The sequence below is a fragment of the Danio rerio genome, chromosome 19 (assembly GCF_049306965.1).
Source record: "Danio rerio strain Tuebingen ecotype United States chromosome 19, GRCz12tu, whole genome shotgun sequence".
In the NCBI taxonomy this organism is placed as follows: domain Eukaryota; kingdom Metazoa; phylum Chordata; class Actinopteri; order Cypriniformes; family Danionidae; genus Danio; species Danio rerio.
Window position 1 is genome coordinate 39,038,549 of NC_133194.1, and position 20,962 is coordinate 39,059,510.

A 20,962-nucleotide genomic window follows, 5' to 3' on the forward strand; every position below is an offset into this window, starting at 1 on the left:
CATCCAAATTATTTATTTTGGCATACAGTTTATTTGACAAAATTTTACTTTAATGCGTCTACAGTAATATTCCACAAACGTGTTACGTAAAGAAAAGATCATTCAGTGTAAAAGATATACATACATATATATATACATATATATATATATATATATATATATATATATATATATATATATATATATATATATATATATATATATATATATATATATAAATGTTTTTACTTATTTTACAATTGTACTTAAACTGCAAACAATGCATGGTTGCAAACAATTTATATAGGCTGAATTTAAATTCAATTTCAAATTCAAATTTAATTTAAATTCAGCTCATATAAATAATTTGCAACCATTTAAAACTTATTAAGTAAATCAGGTGTATGTTCAGTGTATTTAAAAGAATAAGTGATCATTTCATTTTAAATTTCTGCCTTCCTCAAACAGGATATATTCTAATGCACAGAAAATAAAAGCTGTATTGCATTGCAACGCAACGTTATATATAATGTACATTAGCAAATACACACATACATACATTAAATAAACCTCAAGTAGCTTAATGCCATTCAGGATTTTTACTCATTTTGTGTCATCTATTCAGCCAGCTGTGAGGGAGATTGTTTCTCTCTTTCATACAGACTTTCATTACAGAGCTAGATTGCTCTTCTTTAGTTCAAGATGGGTTTTCACCAGAGCTTGCAGAGAAAAAAATAAATAAATGCAAGGCTCATGAAACGTGTGGATCCCTTAACGGAGAGTGGCAGCTGCATTGGGGCTTGATTGAGAGCGTTAATTGATAGCACTGCTCATAATGCCCCTAATGTTTCACCATCACACCGGGGGCCTTTTTTTTCAGAGAGGATAAAGGGGAAGAATCCAGATGCAAAATGAAGACGCAGAGCCCTCATTTATAACCATTATCCTTCTCCACCCCCTCAAAAAGAGCGGAGAGCATGGCTGAAATTAGTTTTTTCTCCTTTTTTTTTTTGTTGAGAAGGAAAATTGCACACCTAGACCCGGGTATACACTAAATCACGAACATACTGAACTCATTTTGCCACCTTCCTAAGAGGAAATGGTCTGTCAATACAAAAAGTGCAACAACTACTGAGCTATGATTAATGTATATAATAAAACTGAAGAATGTTACATTGATGAGTGTGTCGTCCCAGGCAGCTTATATCACATCCTCCAGATTCTATCACCTCAGCATTTGCTTTTTCTCACTACACCTGTCCAACTCATTAACAGCAATTTCTAATCAGCCAATGGCATAGCATCAGCTAACTTCATTTGGGCAATTAAGGCATGCATAAACAATGCGATTACTGTTGTAGTATGACTTTATTTATGATTGTTTATCATTGAAAGAAGTTGGTGGAAATCACTGATACTTGTATGGTCATGGCTAGTATGGCATGAGAGGAAACTAATAGAGAGAGAATGAGATGTTATATTAGTTTATTTTTTTCTTATTTGTGTGCGTATGCATATCTTAAAACTAAATTAGTGTGTGTTTTTGCATTAATAATCGTATTACGTATTTACAATTGTATTAATATATGTATTAAAATTGTATTCTTTGTGTAATATTTGACAAGTCATGCCAATAATTGAGAGACAGAGTCCAACATTATATATGCATAATAAAACCAATATGTATGTGTCTGTTTACTATTATTATTTTAAATTTATATTTTTTTTATCTATATGTATATTTTGTTCTATGTTTATTGTTTTGAAATTGAAAGCAATAAAATCAATTCCCATGTTTTTGTCACCAGGTCCTAAAATCATGTTGTATATCACTGTGTATGAATGATTTGCACATAAATTCACTCATGATTTGTGCATGGACAAGATCTTTTTACATGGTACTGAATGTGCACCATGTACAACCACTTTTAGATATGATCAAGTTCAAATTGACCATCACAATGGGTCCACTGAAAGTGTCCTTGAACGGTACCTCAAATAACTAGTGTGTCGTAGAACCTCTCAACAACATGTCAAGCCTTGAAGCAGATGAGCTACAGCATCAGAAAAGCACTCTGTTGACACTCCTATCAGCTAACGGCATGATTATCTGAGGTTAAAATTTACCAGACTAGGAAAAAAAAACTGCTTGGTCTGATGAGTCTCAAATTCTTCTCCATGATTTGGATAGTATTGTCAGAATTTGGGTTTTTTTGTGAATTTTGAGATTAAAATGAAAGCATGGACCAACCTGCATTTTATCAATGGTTCAGTTTATTGGTTGTGGTATAATGGTGTAGGGCAGTGGTCACCAACCTCGTTCCTAGAAGTCCGGTGCCCTGCAGGGTTCAGCTCCAACTTGCCTCAACACACCTGCCTGGGTGTTTCAAGTATACCTAGTAAGACCTTGATTAGCTTGTTCATGTGTGTTTGATTAGGGTTGGAGCTAAAATCTGCAGGACACTAGACCTCCAGGAACAAGTTTGGTGATCCCTGGTGTAGGGCATAGGCATGGCAGGATAACTGTTTTAAGGTATGCCGCAATTATATTATTTATGCCGCAATTTTAAACAATTATGTTGCGTTTAAAGGGGGAAAAAATAGTTTTTTACCCAGACGTTTAAAACGAATATAATTTAGAGCAGCAATCACAATACCATGAAAACGTGATATTTTTATCCAAGGTTATCATACCATCAGAATCTTATACCTGCCCATGCTAGGGCAGGGGTGCCCAATCCTGTTCTGTCTTGGAGATCTACCTTCCTGCAGTGCCCCTTCAGCTGCAACCTTAATCAAATACACATGCCTTTAATAACCAAGTGCTCCTTCAGATACTACTTAGTTGGTTTATTTGTGTTTGATCAGAGTTGGAGCTGAACTCTGTAGGAAGGTAGATCTCCAGGAACAGGATTAAGTACCCCTGGAGTAGGGTATATTTTCTGTGCACACGTTTACCCCCTTAATACCAACAGAACCTAATTTAAAAAACACACTCTACCCGCACAGTTTGTTGACCATGTCCTTTTGATGGATAAGTCGAGCAGGATAAAGTGCCTACAAAGCTTAAAGCATCTTAAACTTGATTCCTAAACATGACACTGAACCCAAATGGCTTCCAGAATCACCAGACTTTTATCTAGTAAAGTACCTTTGGATGTGCTGGAACAGGAGATTTGCATCATGTATGTAGAGTTGACAAATAAGCAGCAGTTATGTGATGCTATGAGTCCAACCTGGTACTACAAAAAAGGGTTGTAGCTGCATCCACTTTGGTACCAATCTGTACAGCTATTTTCCACCAGCATTGCTGATTGGCCTTTGTGTTCACATGCTCAACAGACATAACTGTGATTGGCTATAAAGGTCATTGCTTGGTGAGCAGTGAACAGCGGTGAAGAGTGGTAAACTGATGACCTTCACAGTCATATCTGTTGAGCATGTGATTGGTACCGAAGTCAAAACTTTTGACAACCCTACTACTTAATTGTATTTAATAACTTTCCGATGAGTATATTCACCATGCGTATACTGTACAGTATCATTAGGATAACAAAGAATTGTTAATTTGGTATTCTTGATGAGCATGGCTTAACACTGATGTGAAGGACAGCAACAAAGGAAATCACTATTCTGCTGAGTGTCTTGCCGTGGGCTATTGATAAGAGCTCTGGGCTTCTCATTATTCCGCTGTCTTTACTGAAAGTCAGGCCAGGGGCATGTGATACATACATCACTCTTTAATTCGGTTCCTGTACAGTTTTTCAGCAGACCCCCAGAAGGTCATGTGACAAGAAGTGGCACATAATTATGGTGCCAGACTGAATTACTCTGATCCGTACGGAGAAGATAAGGCCTGTCCATAGTGGTGTAGGTCATCGCTCAGGGCTCGGGACGCTCCAGTCTTCTTAACCTGCTCTGGCAGTTATCATGTTTGTCTGATACAACACCAATCAGTACGAGGGTTCTTTTACTATCTTCTATCTGCCAATGCAAACATGCAACTCAATTCCATGTTTGATCAATAAACAGGTAATTAATTGCCTGTGGGTGAGCATATCATTCCAAGAAATCCATTGCAATCCATGAATTCTTTAAATAAACTACACTATTTTATCCAATTTGTTGTTAAAAAAGAATATACACTAATTCATAACCTAAAACTAATGACATATTAGCATCAGCTGTCAAAGCCATCATGATGGCAAACCCCAACATTTGTTAGATGAATGACGTTGTGTATATAGTCATGACAATCACTCCTTACTATTATTAACTTTGGGTTTTCACAAAGTACTCTTTAATATATGTTGAAGAGTTTTACACTCCAGGCTGTTATTGTAGAGGTCATTGGTATCGCATTTTCACACCCATAATGTGACACTGAACACAACCATCGTTGACAGATTGCTTCACAAGTCACTCAGACAGCCTCTGGGGGGTCCTTGGTCAATGAAAATGAACTCTGAGATAAAGTCCACATAGATATTGTTATAGTATTATTTTAAAATATGTTTTACTTGTATTACATTATAAACATTGGCTAATAAATGCTTATTTATGAATGTTTATTGTTATCAGTCTGATAAAAACATTTATAACTGACTGGAACATTACTGATCTTTTCCATTGATTGGTACACTTTTTATGGACTGTGAAACCATAAAAACAGGACTTTAAAACTGCAGCTTGGTGGTTTGAACTTGCAGTTTTCTGCCATTAACACTGGAACTACTTATAGTATTTTAGAATTTAAAAACCTTGTTAAAGGAAAACCCATCTATGGTGTCCTGGATTTTCCTAACATTGTTTTTTTAATTAAACAATAGAGTCAATAGAGAATCTAAGTATGTTTACCTTGAGTGTCAAATTGAAACAACTTTTCTGACAAAACTTTGCCTTTGAATATGCATACCTCTACTGCAGAGCAACTTTCTGCTAACAAAAACAACTTTCTGATAGCAAAAGGCTAACTTTACTTCAGACATTTATTCCAAGCTGTCAAAAACAACATTTTCACTATCGTGAAAAAACTTTGCTCTTCCACTTGACTGACAAAGGGAGGTAAACATCTTGCAGTCAAGTGCATCATACACAAGTATTGGCTAAACTATAAAATAATTACAAAATAATAATTTTAGGATAAAGACTTTAAGGCCCAATCCTAATTTTACCCCTTAGCCCTACCCCTTGTTTTGCGTGTTTACGTGAAGGGGTCTCCCAATTCTCTTTAGCTTAAAGGCGTAGGGCTAAGGGGAAGGGTTAGAAACCCCTTGAAACTTATATTTTTCAGAATCACACTCGAAACTAAGTGGTACAAAAATCTCCCAGAATACACCATCTACAACGACAGCATGGCTGCACACGGAAGTAATGAGATGCACAAATTTGTATTTTTTGTCATTATTACAATTATTTTACAACAAACAAGCAGTATGTTTTACTACATTCATGTGTTTTACCATAATGCTTTAAAAAATTATTTAAAAACACTACATTTCGCTATCTAAAATCCATAATAATAACTGATGTATAGCAGTCTCACAACAATACCGTGTCAGACATATCTAGTAGCTGGAAATTAGCTTTTTACAGTGTCTGGTTTAATGATAATGTTGTTTTCATGTGTTTAGGTGAATATGGCCATGCTGTAAATGCAAAGTACAGTTACGAGCCTATTGCCACATTATGTCTTAATGATAGCATGATTTCGTTGCATTCTTTGATTTGCTGAAGGTAAATGCCAAAAAATAATGCATTTGGAAAAACTACAGCAGTCGAGATCATCGGTCTCATATGAAGCAAGAGATCACGATGACATATGATGATGTGTGCAGGTCTAAAGTCTTTTATGAATGGTCACACTGACTGATATGACTGCTATAACCTTTTTTTTTCAAACAAAATAAGATGCGTTCTATATTTGTTTGTTTTGTTTTTGTAATGTATATACAATTTATATTTATCAGCCTATATATTGGTGAACTGATTCCAAGTTATCGGTACCATCAAATCTTCCATATGCATCTAGACCAATAATCTGTCCAGTTCAACAAATTCCAAATACAAGGAGTTATCAGTATCATCAAATCTTCCAAATCTTACACAACCCTACAAACACCAGAGCAAACCTAGAAAACATTTGCAAATGGTAACTTTTTTCCCCAAGATATTTGCAGCCATAGATATTCTTTTACAAACCTGACCAGTTTTAATAAACTTTAAATAAACCAGTAATAGTCATAATAAACAAGCTCGTAACAGTCTTAATAAAGATAAAACATACAGTACATCTATACAGACCAGCGTCATGTCCCAAATCTGAATCAGACATTATTTTCAATTAATATTGTGCACATCAAGACGAACGAAAGATCCCAGAGGCCTCGATTCACCTGCCATCAGTCTAAAAATCTCAATTAGATAATTAATCTAATTAGCGCAGATCCATTCTCTTCACCGCCGCTCTGAAGCGAGCATTAATATTGCTGCTTTTTGGGTCATAAAGCACTCAAATCAAAAGAAATATGAGCACGAAACTAGGAAGGAAATCGGCGCATGGATTCCCAGTCTCTAAACCGACCGTGCATATTAATGAAATTAGCCCATAAAATGAGATAAAAGACTACTTTTATACCACACATGCTAGTAGTGCAAGAGTCCACTTTACATAATTACAGGGTTAGCCCGAAAGATGAGGGATTGAACATGCTCCCTTTAGTGAACCGACTGGAGACAAAGAAAGAAGATTAATACATGATTCTTACCTTCGTACACGGCTTTGAATCCCTGGCCACTTACGGCATAGTCTGACAGCAACCATAATGTGAGTCTGGGGCCTGTGCTCACTATAGGGGCTGGAAGTTGAAACCCCGTCAACCTAAAACGCATAAAAAAAGAGAAAAAAGAACAAAGCTCATGTTAGCCGAGAGGATTGTTATACAAACCCAACGCTGGAGCTTGGCAGCTGCGAACGTATGAGTGCCAAACAGACTGCTAAATCTCAATTTCCAGCTTTAACAGAAAATAAAAAGCTTTTAAAGCTGTTTACTGTGGTGTAAAAGCTAACTAGGACAGCGCAGGTGATAAGTGAGGGTTATTGTGCTCACTACGGGCCACCAGAGACACCATGGCTCATGCACCAATCATCAGAATGGTATCTAATAAACGCTTTACAGACCTATCAAAATCACAATCGATAGAGCAGCTAAAAGTGCTTATTTCACAGGTCAGAGGTTACAGTGGAAGCGATCAACTCGGCTTTCAAGCAGTATGCAGGTTAATGGTGGGATGCTGTCTATTAATTGATTCGCAAAAATACTTCACACTTCCAGTGATGCCAGTACTCTGCTTTTATGAAGTTTGCACTGGCTGTATTATATGTCTTAAATGTATCAATGCATATTCAAATTTATGGTGGAGATTAAACAATTATTATTTAAAAAAATAAATAAATAATGGTGACAATTTAAAGAAAGGGTAACACTTTACTTCAATGTCATGAATGTAAATGTTTTTTTTGCTTTGTCATTATGTGTCATTCGCTCATGACATTTTAAATGCAAAGATGTTGTTATGACAATTTGACATAAACAAATATATCACAACCTGTGTTTGTCTTTGTCGTGCCAATTTGACATTATCAAGACATCAAAACTTCTCATATATCTGTCATAAGCGTGATTCTCAAGCCATTATAAATGTTATGAATTGTATGACAGCGTTAAATATATATATATATATATATATATATATATATATATATATATATATATATATATATATATATATATATATATATATATATATATATATTTTACCTATAACTATAGTGGTGAGCTGAAATTGTCATTAAAATGTCATTAAATATTAACAAGTCATGAGACTTTTAATAAGACATTTTAATGACTATTACAGTTTGTTCCACAAAAAAGTTGTCAGAAAAATATTCATAACAATTATAATGCCTCATGAAAATCGTGTATGTGTGATTTATGACAATTTAAGTTGTCTTTGTAATGTTAAGTTGTCATGACAAGCAATGCCATCTTTGCATTTAAAATTATATAACTGAGCAAATGACACTTAATAACTGTTTTCATAAGCATGCATTCAAGTTCATTTACATTCATCATGTGTCATGTCATGATTTTTAAAAAGTTTCATGACAGTGTTATGAACACCACCTTCAAGTAGTGTTACTAAAAAAAAGAAAGAAAGAAAGAAAGGAAAATGAAAAAAAAATATTAATTTTTATAATATAAGAAAATATTAATGAAACAATCATTACATAACTTATTTAATAGTATTTTATTTTTTTAGATTTTATAAGTAGATATATTTTGTGCAATTCCCAAAAGCATAAAAGTATTTATTCTATTAAAATCAAATAAACATAAATATAAAAAAATATTTTATATTAATAGGAAAAAACCCAAAATAAAATAAAAATAAAACCATAACCATAATATACCATATAATATAATATAATGCAATATAATACATTACAATACAACACAATATAATATAATATAATATAATATAATATAATATAATATAATATAATATAATATAATATAATATAATATAATATAATATAATATAATATAATATAATATACCAGACATTTACATATACATGAACCAAAAATGAGCACAAAAATGACATTTCCCAGAACTTTAAACTAGATTTGGACATATATAAAGAAACAAACAAGATATGCTTTAACTGCAGACTGTACACTTTAATTTGATGATATTTACATCCAAATCAGGTGAAAGCTGTAGGAATTACAACAGTTTGCATATGTGCCTCCCACTAGTTAAAGGTCCAAAAGTAATTGGACAATTGGCTTCCAAGATGTTCCATGACCAGGTGTGTGTTATTCCCTCATTATCCCAATTACTTTTGTGTCCCAATATGGACCTATATATATATATATATATATATATATATATATATATATATATATATATATATATATATTTTTTTTTTTTTTTTTTTCCTTTATCTTGCAAACTCTTACCACTGAACCATCCACATAATTAATACAATAATGCTTGCTTGAGCTTATATACATACAGTAATAGCATTTGAAGATTTTAGATGCAAAAGCCTCTAAGTGCCATTTGAAATGTTCTTATAAAACTAGCATTTTTCTCAGGCTCCTGAGTGTAAGTTAATTTTGCTTTTATAAGAACACTGGAGAAAAAAATTACCATTTTAGAAGAAAATTTCTGATGGCATTTAGAGGCTTTTGCATCTGAACTCTTCATTTGCTTTCAAACTAAAAGTACAATGCCCATATCTTTTAATAAAGCACCATATTGTTATAGAAAGACAATAATAACTGCATCAGAATGGAGTAATGTGGAGTATATTGTATAAATGCATCCTGAGGGCTATTTTTTTATCGAACAGATTAAAGCAAAACGGAGTCTCCAGCTGCCAGGTGAGCCCGACAACTGAATAAATGTGCTGGCATTTCCCCACAGCACCACTATGACCCATATAGTCCTCCAGGGTGTGGGAAGAGCATGATGTTAAACTGTGTGATGCAGCTTTAGCTACAGGCATCGCTCTGAGCGCTCATGTTCCAGTTTGCCTTTTCAGTCAGATCCCAGAGCTGTCATCTCCATCAGCTTAAACACACCGAACGGTCACCCACTGTGGACAAGCTGGTTTACATGTCTGGGTTAGTGATAAACTAATGGAGGTGAACTGAAGCCGGACTGGAATCCAATTGTGCTTCGAATGTTTTTAAATGTTCACTGTTTAACATGATAGTACTGTATTGTTTTGTTTTTCTTATCCGAGCTTGATTTTGAACTTTAATGACTTAAATGTTGTAAAAATATTTAACTTCAAGGCCTAAAATATAGTAATAATCTGCACCTTTTTGTTAAGCTGCTTTGGAACAATAATTACTGTGGAAAGCTAACTTGACTTAAAAAATAAAAAAATAAAAAAACTTGGATTTATGAATTAAAGGTAAAGAAAATGCAAACTAAAATATTTTTTGTTACTTGAAATATCACAAAAAAACATAAATAACAAAATAATAATAATAATAATAATAATAATAATAACAATAATAATACTACATTTTATTTGTAATGCGTTTTTCTTAAACTCAAAGAGCTACAAGCAAAACAGCACAAAATAAAAGATGCAATAAAACAATAAAAATATGAACCAATAAAAAGTTAACAAAATTGTCATCCTTAGTTAAAAGCAATGCTAAAAAGGTGAGTCTTAAGAAGTTTCTTAAAACAGTCCAGAGAGGCAGCATTCCTAATGCTGATGGGGAATGCATTCCACAGCTTAGGCGGACTGTATGAGAAAGCCCTCCCACCCATGGTCTTGAGCTTACGGCATGGCTGATATAAGGTAAGTCCCGATGCAGAATGAAGATTGCAAGCTGGGGTGGCAAGAGTCACCAGGTCACAGATGTAACCGGGTGCTACCCCATGCACTGCTTTGAAAGTTAAAATCAATTTGTGTTTTAATAGGAAGCCAGTGTAATTGATTTAGCACAGGAGTAATATGGTGAAGTGTTGATGTGTGTCAGAACCCGTGCAGCGGAATTTAGTATATATTGTAGTCTTCTGAGAGAACTCGTAGGTAAACCCCCAAAAAGTGAATTGCAAAAATCAAGACGGGATGTGATAAAGGCATGGATAAGCCTCTGGTCCAGTGAGAAATGGTCTAATCCGTGCAATATTGCGGAGATGAAGGAAGGCAGTTTTTGTTAATTGTTTGAAGTGGGAGTTAAAACTGAGCTGTGCATTAAAGAGCACCCCAAGGTTACGCACTTGGGTAGAAGGAGACAGTTGAATATTATCAACCAAAAGTGTGAAATCCTTGTACTGGCTAACCTTAGTAGGGGTGCCAATTAATAAGATCTCAGTTTTGGAACTGTTTAATTTGAGAAAGTTTTGACTCATCCAAGATTTAATTTCTGAAAGACAGGCAGATAAAATTGACGTAGCAGTGTTAAGATCAGGGCGAGCACTAACATAGATTTGAGTGTCATCAGCGTAGCAGTGGTACCCCAAGCCATATTTACTCATAATCTGGTCAAGAAGCAACAAATAAATACTTAACAGCAGTGGACCAAGGACAGACCCCTGAAGAACACCCTGATGCAAGGGAAGAGTCAAGATCTATGAGCACCCAAACAGACAAACTGAGAGCGGTCAGCGAGATGAGAGCCAAACCAGTTAACTACTATACCAGACAGACCAATCCACTTCCTGAGCCTATATATATATATATATATATATATATATATATATATATATATATATATATATATATATGAGCATATTTAGACTAGAAAAAATAACATCATTCTTAAAATTATAATAAGTAGTAATGACTTTGTGTTTGGAATCAGACAGTTAAAGTAAACAATAGTCTGTCTTAATTAAAATATTGTTTACGTTATACACTAATGACTGCTAAAGTAAGCACACACAGAACTTTATTCTCAAATATTCTGATGATACAGTAATTTTACGTTTGTTGAAAAAAAATACTATTTTGTCTACTATTCAGAGATCAATTCATTTGTTGAGTGGTGTGATGCAAACTTTTTTAAAGTAAACACGAATAAACACAGAAAATTATTTTTGATGCTAAATGTGTTGTCAATCATATGCCAGTGTTTGTACATAATCAGGAAATTCTTCAGGTGCAGTCATATAAGTACAGGAGAGCACATGAGTAAGTCTCCTACATGGGACACTCGTGTGAATTGGATCTGTGGAAAAACTCCATCAAAGGCTTTATTTTCTGCATAGATTGTGGTTTTAAGGTGTTGATAAGACCATGCTGTATCTTTTTTATCAGTCCATGTTCAAGAGTGTTATCAGATATGGTTTATCCACAAGGTATTCTAATCTTTCTGTAAATTTAAAATCAAAACTTTTCAATATTGTTAGAATTGCTATGAAATGTATAGGACTAAAACCCTTTACCAGACTCTATACAAACACTGCACTTTGAATGAAGCAAAAATAATTCTGAGCAATCCATCCCATGTACTCTTCCCATGGTATGATCTCCTACCCTCCAGCAGAAGATAACGAATCCCTTAATGTAAGCAGAACAAGCTCAAAAACTCTTTTATTCCAGTGTCAATCAGACTATTGAACACTCATGAGTAATGCATATGTATGTCTATGTATGTGTTTTTATGTGCTTGTTTTTTTATTATTTTTACTGTATCAGGCTATGCTGAAATGCTCACGAGTCCACAAAAAATTCCCCCCTTAGGAGGCAATAAATTATACAAACAAACAAACAAACAAACAAACAAACAAACAAACAAGAGGTTCAATTACATTTAAACATTTTTTAATATAAAAACTGGTCATTTTAAATGAGAAATGTTTCATAGTATTATTGATTTAAAGTATTTTTTTTTTTGTTTGATTATATCCAAATAAACATCTTACTTGGTCAGAATGGGAAACGTATCTATACAAAACTTAAATAAACAAACAAACAAATAAAAAAGTAAAAACATATATACATAAAATAAAGGAACGAATAAATAAAAAAAATATATAATATACTTTTGAAAAAAAATGACAATGCTAATTTTAGTATAGCAAGTCCTCCAGATATAGCAATGTTTTTGTTTACTAGTTTGCCTTTAGCTGACTCTCATTGCACATACACACACACACACACACACACACACACACACACACACACACACACACACACACACACACAAACTTATCGACAAAACAGAGACTTTTTGCATTTCAGTCCAAACAAGAGCTCATCAGTGAAGATGGAGATGATCAGTGAAGATCAGCTCCAGGCCAAGAAGCTAAGAAAGAGGCAGTGTTGTGATACAACATCAGATGAACTAAAGTCTGCCCAAATGAGGCAGGTCTGGCCAGGCAGTGGTGGGGTGTGCTGAGGCCAGAGGCGGACTCCATTAGGAGCCATTTCCACATGGATGAGTCCTGCCGTGTTCAGTCCAGATTCTCCATTAGAAAAAAGAAGCACTTCCCTCTCCAATTATGCCTGGTGCTCCTTTGGGAAGAAGCAGGGACACAAGAGAAGGAAAAGGCAAGAGAAAGTATACAATTCCCTGAGAAGAAGAACAGGTGGTGGTTTACAGAGTTCACGGACGAGGGAGGAAAGACAGATTGGACTTGGACGTGTGTTTGTGTGGCAGTTTATTTTCTGTGTGTAGTCTGTATTTGCATGCAGTCTGGTGATAATGTCAGTGTGTGGATATTTGTGCACACTAGAGATGCACCGATCTTGTTTTTTAATGCTTGATTCTGAGCAAATTGCCAATTCAGATACTCGCTTCTATTTTCTTCCTCATTTATATATTTATTTTTAGCTAGAAACCAGTCAAAAAACAATTAAGTTAATTAAGTTTTAGCTAGGGTGATGCAGTGGCGCAGTAGGTAGTGATATCGCCTCACAGCAAGAAGGTCGCTGTGTGGAGCTTGCATGTTCTCCCTGCGTTCGCGTGGGTTTCCTCTGGGTGCTCCGGTTTCCCCAACAGTCCAAAGACATGCGGTACATGAACTGAGTAGGCTAAATTGTCCGTAGTGTATGAGTGTGAATGAATGTATAAGGAGGTTTCCCAGAGATGGGTTGCGGCTGGAAGAACATTCGCTGCGTAAAACATGTGCTGAATAAGTTGGCGGTTCTTTCCGCTGTGGCGACCCCGGATTAATAAAGGGACTAAGCCGAAAAGTAGTTTTAGCTATTTGTCTTTGCTAATTTAAATAGATTGAACATAAAACAATTAAAATGTCCAAAAACCCTTAAGAATTGTGTTGATTCAGCTCATTTTAATTAAGCAGTTTGAACAAGCAGCAAAAAAAAATATTTTTTAAGTGCTGTGTTTGTTGATCATACACTGAAAAAAAAAGGATTCAAAGATGATTCCTCGGTTTTACTAAAGTTAAGTGGTTGTAAACAATTTAGTTGGGCTGAATTTAAACAAACAAAGATAAACGTTACTAAATTTAATTTGTCTGTTTAAACTCAACATTGTTTGCAACAATTTTGTGGATATATTTTTTTTCAGTGTAGTTCAAAATTTACTAATGTGTTATTAAAATCCAAAATTGTGATTGTTAACATTAGTTAATGCACTGTGGGTTAACAAGAATTAACAATTGATTATTTTCATTAACTAATGTTAAAATAAAGAAATACTGTAATAACTGTATTGTTTGTTGTTAGTCCATGTTAATAAATGATTACCTGCATTAACTAGTGCACAAAAAGTTACCTAGTTAAACCCTTGCAGTATACTACTGACTTTGAAGCATAAAACCATGTTTTATTTATTATCTTGAATTTGCTGAAGTACAAAATAAATAAAGATCAATATGTGTTAAATTTATTTATTTATTTTGAGCCCCTGGTCTAATGTGCCACCTGGCTTGAGAAACTTTTTATTTGGGTAGCATTAACACACTTATTCTGAATGTCTTTGGCAGAATTCAAATGAGCCATTTTAATCTAGAATAATCTAGATTAATTCCGAAATTAAACTAGATTTAAAAAATGAATCAATGGCCACCTATAGTATTTTTATAGTTTATGCACTCCTACAGTATACCGAATTGTCCCAATCAATCTAAAATGATAAATTCTTTCCAAATGGATATTCAACTCATCTTGTAATATTGTATTCGCATCGCAAAATAAATATCGCAGAATAAAAAATATTGTTAGATTTTTCCAATATTGTGCAGCCCTATTGCAATGCAAAAAAAGGTTACTGTTTTGGGCCAGTGAATGAGCACATTTCTAGTGCACACGTTGCTTAAAAACACCCATGCACTCAAACTGCATGTGTGTTATAAAGAGGTTGTCAGTGTAGAAATTCTCCTGATTAAAGCCATCTGTAAATAGCCCATCCGCCCTCCTCCAGCAGCTCCAAGCACGGGCTGATTTACTGAGTCCTGCACTGCTTCATAATAAAATGTGATTAAATGGAATGTCAGGCCATGAATAATGAACCTCGCCGTCCAACCACTGTCACCACACATCAGACAGAGGTACCACTGCTCGCCGTCCCGCACTATGGCTCTCAGTTTTAAACTAGAGCTGGGGGTTAACACTAAACTGGCTGCATTAGCATGGCTGGCACCGTCTGGATTTCAGATATGGCCTTGCTCCAGTAATCATGGAGGCTGATATCTGCACAGTATGCTCCAAGGAAGAAAGCGAGCATGCAAATGTGCATTTACATATAGTGAAGCTGGACACTTTTAATAAACTCAGAGATAATTTTCAGAACTGGCTTTTACCTCACATACATATTAGGGGGAGGGGGCGATGTTTATCATTCATAAAGATGTTTAAATGCAAACTAATATTATGGTACAGTATCATTATCACCTTGCAAAAAAAAAAAAACACATTTTTATTCATGTGTTTGTTTATTTATATTAAAAAAAAAATTTATTTGTTTGTTTATTTATTTGTATTTGTGTTTATTTATTTATTTATTTATTTATTTTTAATTTACTTAACTTATTTTAAACTTAAATTATTTGTTTATTTTTCATTTATTAGTTTATTTGTATTTGTGTTTATTTATTTATTTGTATTTATGGTTATTTATTTATTTATTACTTATTTTAAATTTAATTTTTTGCTTAATTTATTTGTATATATTTTTCATTTATTTGCATTTTTGTTTATTTATTTAAATTTAGTTTTTGCTTAATTTGTTTGTTTATTGATCATTTACATTTTATTTGTATTAGTGTTTATTTACTTATTTTCATTTTAGTTTAATTGTATTTTTTATTTTATTGTATGTGTGTTTATTTATATTGTTTTTATTTTTAATTTTGATTTTGTTTTATTGTTATTTTATTTTTTTATTTATTTAGTTTTTATTCAGTTTTTGGTTAATTTTAACATATTTAAAAAAAATTATTTATTTATTTGTATTTGTACTTACTTATGTATTTATTATGTATAATTTAGCTTTTTTTATTCATTTTATTTATTTATTTGTGTTTATTTATTTATTCATTGTTTATTTTTAAATAAGTTTTTGTTTTGTTTATTTATTTATTTATTTATTTATTTATTTATTTATTTATTTATTAATAAATGTATTTATTTATTTATTTATTTATTAGTTTAATTTAAAAAAATTATAATCATTTATTATATTTTTTACATTTATTTTTTTATTTACCTATTTTATATGAACCATTCAGTGAATCACCTGGGTCAATATCCATAAAACATTTTATAAATAGAGTCTCCATCTACTAGTAAGGGCAGGGTTAACCTTGTTGCTATGGATGATGTCATCAAGTTCACTAACTGCACACAGTGAATGGCTGAAAATTTTCATAAGAGATTTATTTACAGAAATAATAAAGGTTTAAAGATAAAAATATAGAATAATAAAGATTTGAAATAGCAGGTTATGCCACTGATTAAAATAATATATGTTCAACTAATGCCAGCCTCTTTTATGTTTGCTTCTCATAAACAGTTAGAGGATATGAATATAAATAGCCCTTTAATTACTGTAAAATAATCATGCATGTTATAGGATATGCAGACTACAAGTGTTTTTATGTTCGCTTAATGTGATTATGATGAGACAGAATACATGAAAATGAAATATAATATATATCATGTTTTTGTAAAAGTACATTATATTGTATAACTGCAGATTAACACTCACTCTGCTCACACATTAACCTTCACTCATTTTGATTGTAATGTAATAATGTGCACCTTTGGTAAAGCTGCTTTAGAACAATAATTACTGTGATAATAAAATTATTATATTGTGTTATAAAAATAAACATCAATTAAATTACTTATTAAACCTTTTATGTTTAGAAATGTGTTAAAAATCTTTCTGTTAAACAGAAATTGGGGAGGAAATATACAGGGAGCTAATGATTCAAAATGTATATGCACAGACATTCATTTACAAACCTGAAGAGTTTTAATAAACATTAAATAAACGAGCTCAATAACAGACATAATAAACATAACATGGCAATGCAGCGGCGCCGTCGGTAGTGCTGTCGCCTCACAGCAAGAAGGTCGATGGTTCGAGCCTCGGCTGGGTCAGTTGGCTTTTCTATGTGGAGTTTGCATGTTCTCCCTGCATTTGCATGGGTTGCCACCGGGTGCTCCTGTTTCCCCCATAGTCCAAAGACATGCGGTACAGGAGACTTGGGTAGGCTAAACTGTCCATAGTGTATGAGTGTGAATGAGTTTGTATGGATGTTTCCCAGAGATGGGTTGCAAATTTAAGGTTCATTCGGATGTGGCGACCCCAGATTAATAAAGGGACTAAGTCGAAAAGAAAGTGTATTAATTAAATGAATGTATAAATAAACATAAGATACTGTACATCAATATAGACCAGCGTCAAACCTTTGAAAAGTGGTTAGCATGGTCGCCTTAAAGCAAAAAGGTTGCTGGTTCAAGTCCCGGCTGGACCAGGAGGTATTTATATAAAAAAAAAAATAATAATAATAATAATAATACAGCAAAATGCTATTGTAATTTAAAATAACATTATTAAAAACAGTGAAACAGAAAGACGTTATTGCAATTTAAAATAGGCTTTGTAGATTCATAGTTCAATAATTTACTTTTCCAAAGGTGAAACAGATTTTTCCTTATCCCTTCTTATTATCGTCGAAAAACAGCTGTGCTGCTCAATAAACTATTTAAACTAACTTAAAACATACTGTAGTTTCAAAGAATGGCATTTATTGTTAATATTTGAATGATATTTCCCCCCCCCCAGGGTAAGAATTATTTCCGAAAAATTCAAATGAAATTTAATTTAAAACTTCTACAAAAAAATAACAATAATAAAAATGGAGCAGCGCAGTAGTGCTGTGGGTAGTGCTTGGGCCTCACAGCAAGAAGGTTGCTGATTTGAGCCTCTGTATTTTTGTGTTATTGCATGTTCTCACCGTGTTGGCGTGCGCTTTCCCCCTCAAGTTCAAAGACATGCGCTATAAGTGAATTGGGTAAGCCAGGGCTGTCCAAAGTCAGTCCTGGAGGGCCGGTGCCCTGCTAATCTTAGCTCAAACTTGCCTCAACACACCTGCCTGGAAGTTTCAAGTATACCTAGTAAGAGCTTGATTAGCTTGTTCAGGTGTGTTTGATTAGGGTTGGAGCTAAACTCTCCAGGACACTGGCCAGAGTGTGGACATCCCTGTGGTAAGCTAAAATGTCCGTAGAGTATGTGAATGGGAGTGGATGTTTCCCAGTGATGGGTTGCAGCTGAAAGGGCATCAGCATAAAACATATGTTGTATAAGTTGGTGGTTAATTTCACTGTGGCAACAATTAAGAGCCATCAGTCACGCCAAACACATTTTCCATTTTAAAAAAACGTTTTACAACACAACTCTGAATAAGACCATAAAAATGCATCCAGACAACGACAAAGAACAACAAATGTTACCACCTGTGTGCGTTTTAAATCCACACTTTCACAACATCAACCTAAAGCAGTCTGGCCTTCCACTAATCTCATTCAAAGGATGAAGGTGTGAATCGCTGATGCAGCCTTATTCCAGCAGGAAGAAGGACACCCAAGAGAGAGGAAAAAAGACAGGAGGAAAACGGATGCAGGGGCCGGATTCTGACAGGCAAGCAGAGAGAAAACATTAGGGGATAAATTATAGAGAAAGAGCAAGGGTGAGCCAGGAATACGTTACATGTGCGTACATCTATCAATCCTATGACACACTCCAGTGTAGCTGCGATCTGAAGTGAACGAATCGACAGCTTGCTTATGTGACGGTGGTTGGAAATTCTGCAGGCTCATCTAAAGCTATATGTGAAATGTCCATAAATAAGTGGGTCGTTGTGTGCATTGTTCTGCCTCAATGCAGAGATCCTCATTCACAAAGACTTGCGATGGGTGTGCAATAGGACAATCCTATATATGGTGTATGGGCAGAATAATACATCTATAGTTTAATAATGTTCAATATTTATTTTGTGGGGCAGTAAGGTGACTCAGTGGTTAGCTCTGTCACTTTACAGCAAGAAGGTCAGTGGTTTGAGTCCCGACTGGGCCAGTAGGCATTTCTGTGTGGAGTTTGCATGTTCTCCCAGTGTTTGCGTGAATTTCCACCTGGTGCTTTGATTTCCCCCACAGTCCAAAGACATGTGCTAAATAAATAAACTAAATTGACCGTAGTGTATGTGTGTGCATGTAAGAGTGTATGGGTGTATCCAGTGCTGGGTTGCGGCTGGAAGGGCATCTGCTGCATAAAACAGCAGAATAGTTGGCGGAATAGTTGGTGGTTCATTCCGTTGTGGTGACCCTTGATAAATAAGGGAATAAGCTGAAGAAAAATGGATGAATGAATTTGTGAATTTTGTGTTGTCAATATTTTTCGATATTTTTTTTGACAATGTAACGTTTATTTTTGTACAATCTAGCATTTTATTTAAAAATATGTCTTTTCTATTTTTATATTGGAGCTTTGATAATTAGTTTTTGAAAATGTTTTATATCGTATTATTTAACATTTCTACATCTTTAATTGAACATTTGCAATTTTGAGATTCTAAAAAAAGTCAGAAATATAAAAACGTGAATAAGCACATTTCTAAGTATATATTGTTTTTTAACAAGTAGAAAAATGAAATAGTTAAAATATAAATGAAATATATTATAGTCAGAAACAATTATATGATTGGGAAAATACAAATTAAAAAAATAGCATGAACTAGAGCTGCACAATTAATCGTAAAAAGATCACAAACTCGATTCGACCCCATAGACGAACTTTATCCAGCATTTCTAAGATTTTGTCAATCATATTTTCAAGTTCAGGAGAGAAGCAATGGTGGCCACACAAGTTTTCACATGTTTTACATACGTTGTTCAGCAACGTGGACATCTCCAAATGGTGATGAAAGAGTCACATGCTGTATTTATAAGATTTAATTTACCCCAAAAATTTCCTTTCTGTCTTCATGTAATGTATTTGCGACTGCAAAATCACACGTGATGTGAGCTGACCGCCAGTGTGTTATCACAGAGAGGGAAGGTGGGCGCGCGCCTCTGAATGAACTCTACTTTAGTAAACAGAACCTGCATATGCTGTGAATAACAGGTAATAAAGTTGTAAATAACATTCAGTTTGTGGCACAGAGTGATCGTTTGGCAGCGGCGCGGGAAGTATAGACAGCACTTAGCAGTGAAAATGAAACCAAAAGTGCACACAGTGTTGCCAGATGTAGCTGACTGATTCCAGCCCAAAAAGTATTCAAAACTCGTCGAAATGCAAAAATACCCACCCAGTCTTCTGTATTCACAAAAATCAGGTCAGTGACAGATTTTAAGCAGAAAATGAGAGATTGTAAGCATGTCTCAAACACAATAATTCAACATTAGAATTATCATTAGCATTAATTGGACCTGGACAAATCTAAACTCTGTTTAAGTCCAACATTCCAAGTCTATACAAAATTTAGCATTTTAACCAACAGTACACACACATAGCCAATTGATATTTTACCATGTTTGAGAATAACAATAATAATAGCCCACTCATATTAACCTTTATTTTATATTTACAGAATCGTGAGAAAATCATGGTCTTAAAAAAAAAAAAAAATGGATTATGACTAAATTTTAGCCAAAAAATTCACCAAAAAATTCAGGAGAACCGAACGCTTCTTTTTTTATTTTCATGAACCGTCCCATCTTTCATATAATACTGTTTGCAAAAATATTTAAAAAATAATATATATGTATGTATATATATATATATATATATATATATATATATATATATATATATATATATATATATATATATATATATATATATATATATATATATAAAATATATATATATATATATATATATATATATAAAATATATATATATATATATATATATATATATATATATATATGTATATATATATATATATATATATATATATATATATATATA

At 33.6% G+C, this 20,962-nt stretch overlaps 1 protein-coding gene across 2 annotated transcripts in view; it reads right to left on the reverse strand.

Annotated features, from left to right (window-relative positions):
- csmd2 (CUB and Sushi multiple domains 2) overlaps positions 1 to 20,962 on the reverse strand; it is a 560,701-nt gene that overhangs the window by 467,343 nt on the left and 72,396 nt on the right. For both annotated transcript variants that reach the window (XM_688741.11, XM_073931822.1), the window contains exon 3: positions 6,747 to 6,859. In XM_688741.11, the coding sequence (XP_693833.6) occupies positions 6,747 to 6,859 (113 nt within the window). The remainder of the gene's footprint in view (positions 1 to 6,746; positions 6,860 to 20,962) is intronic.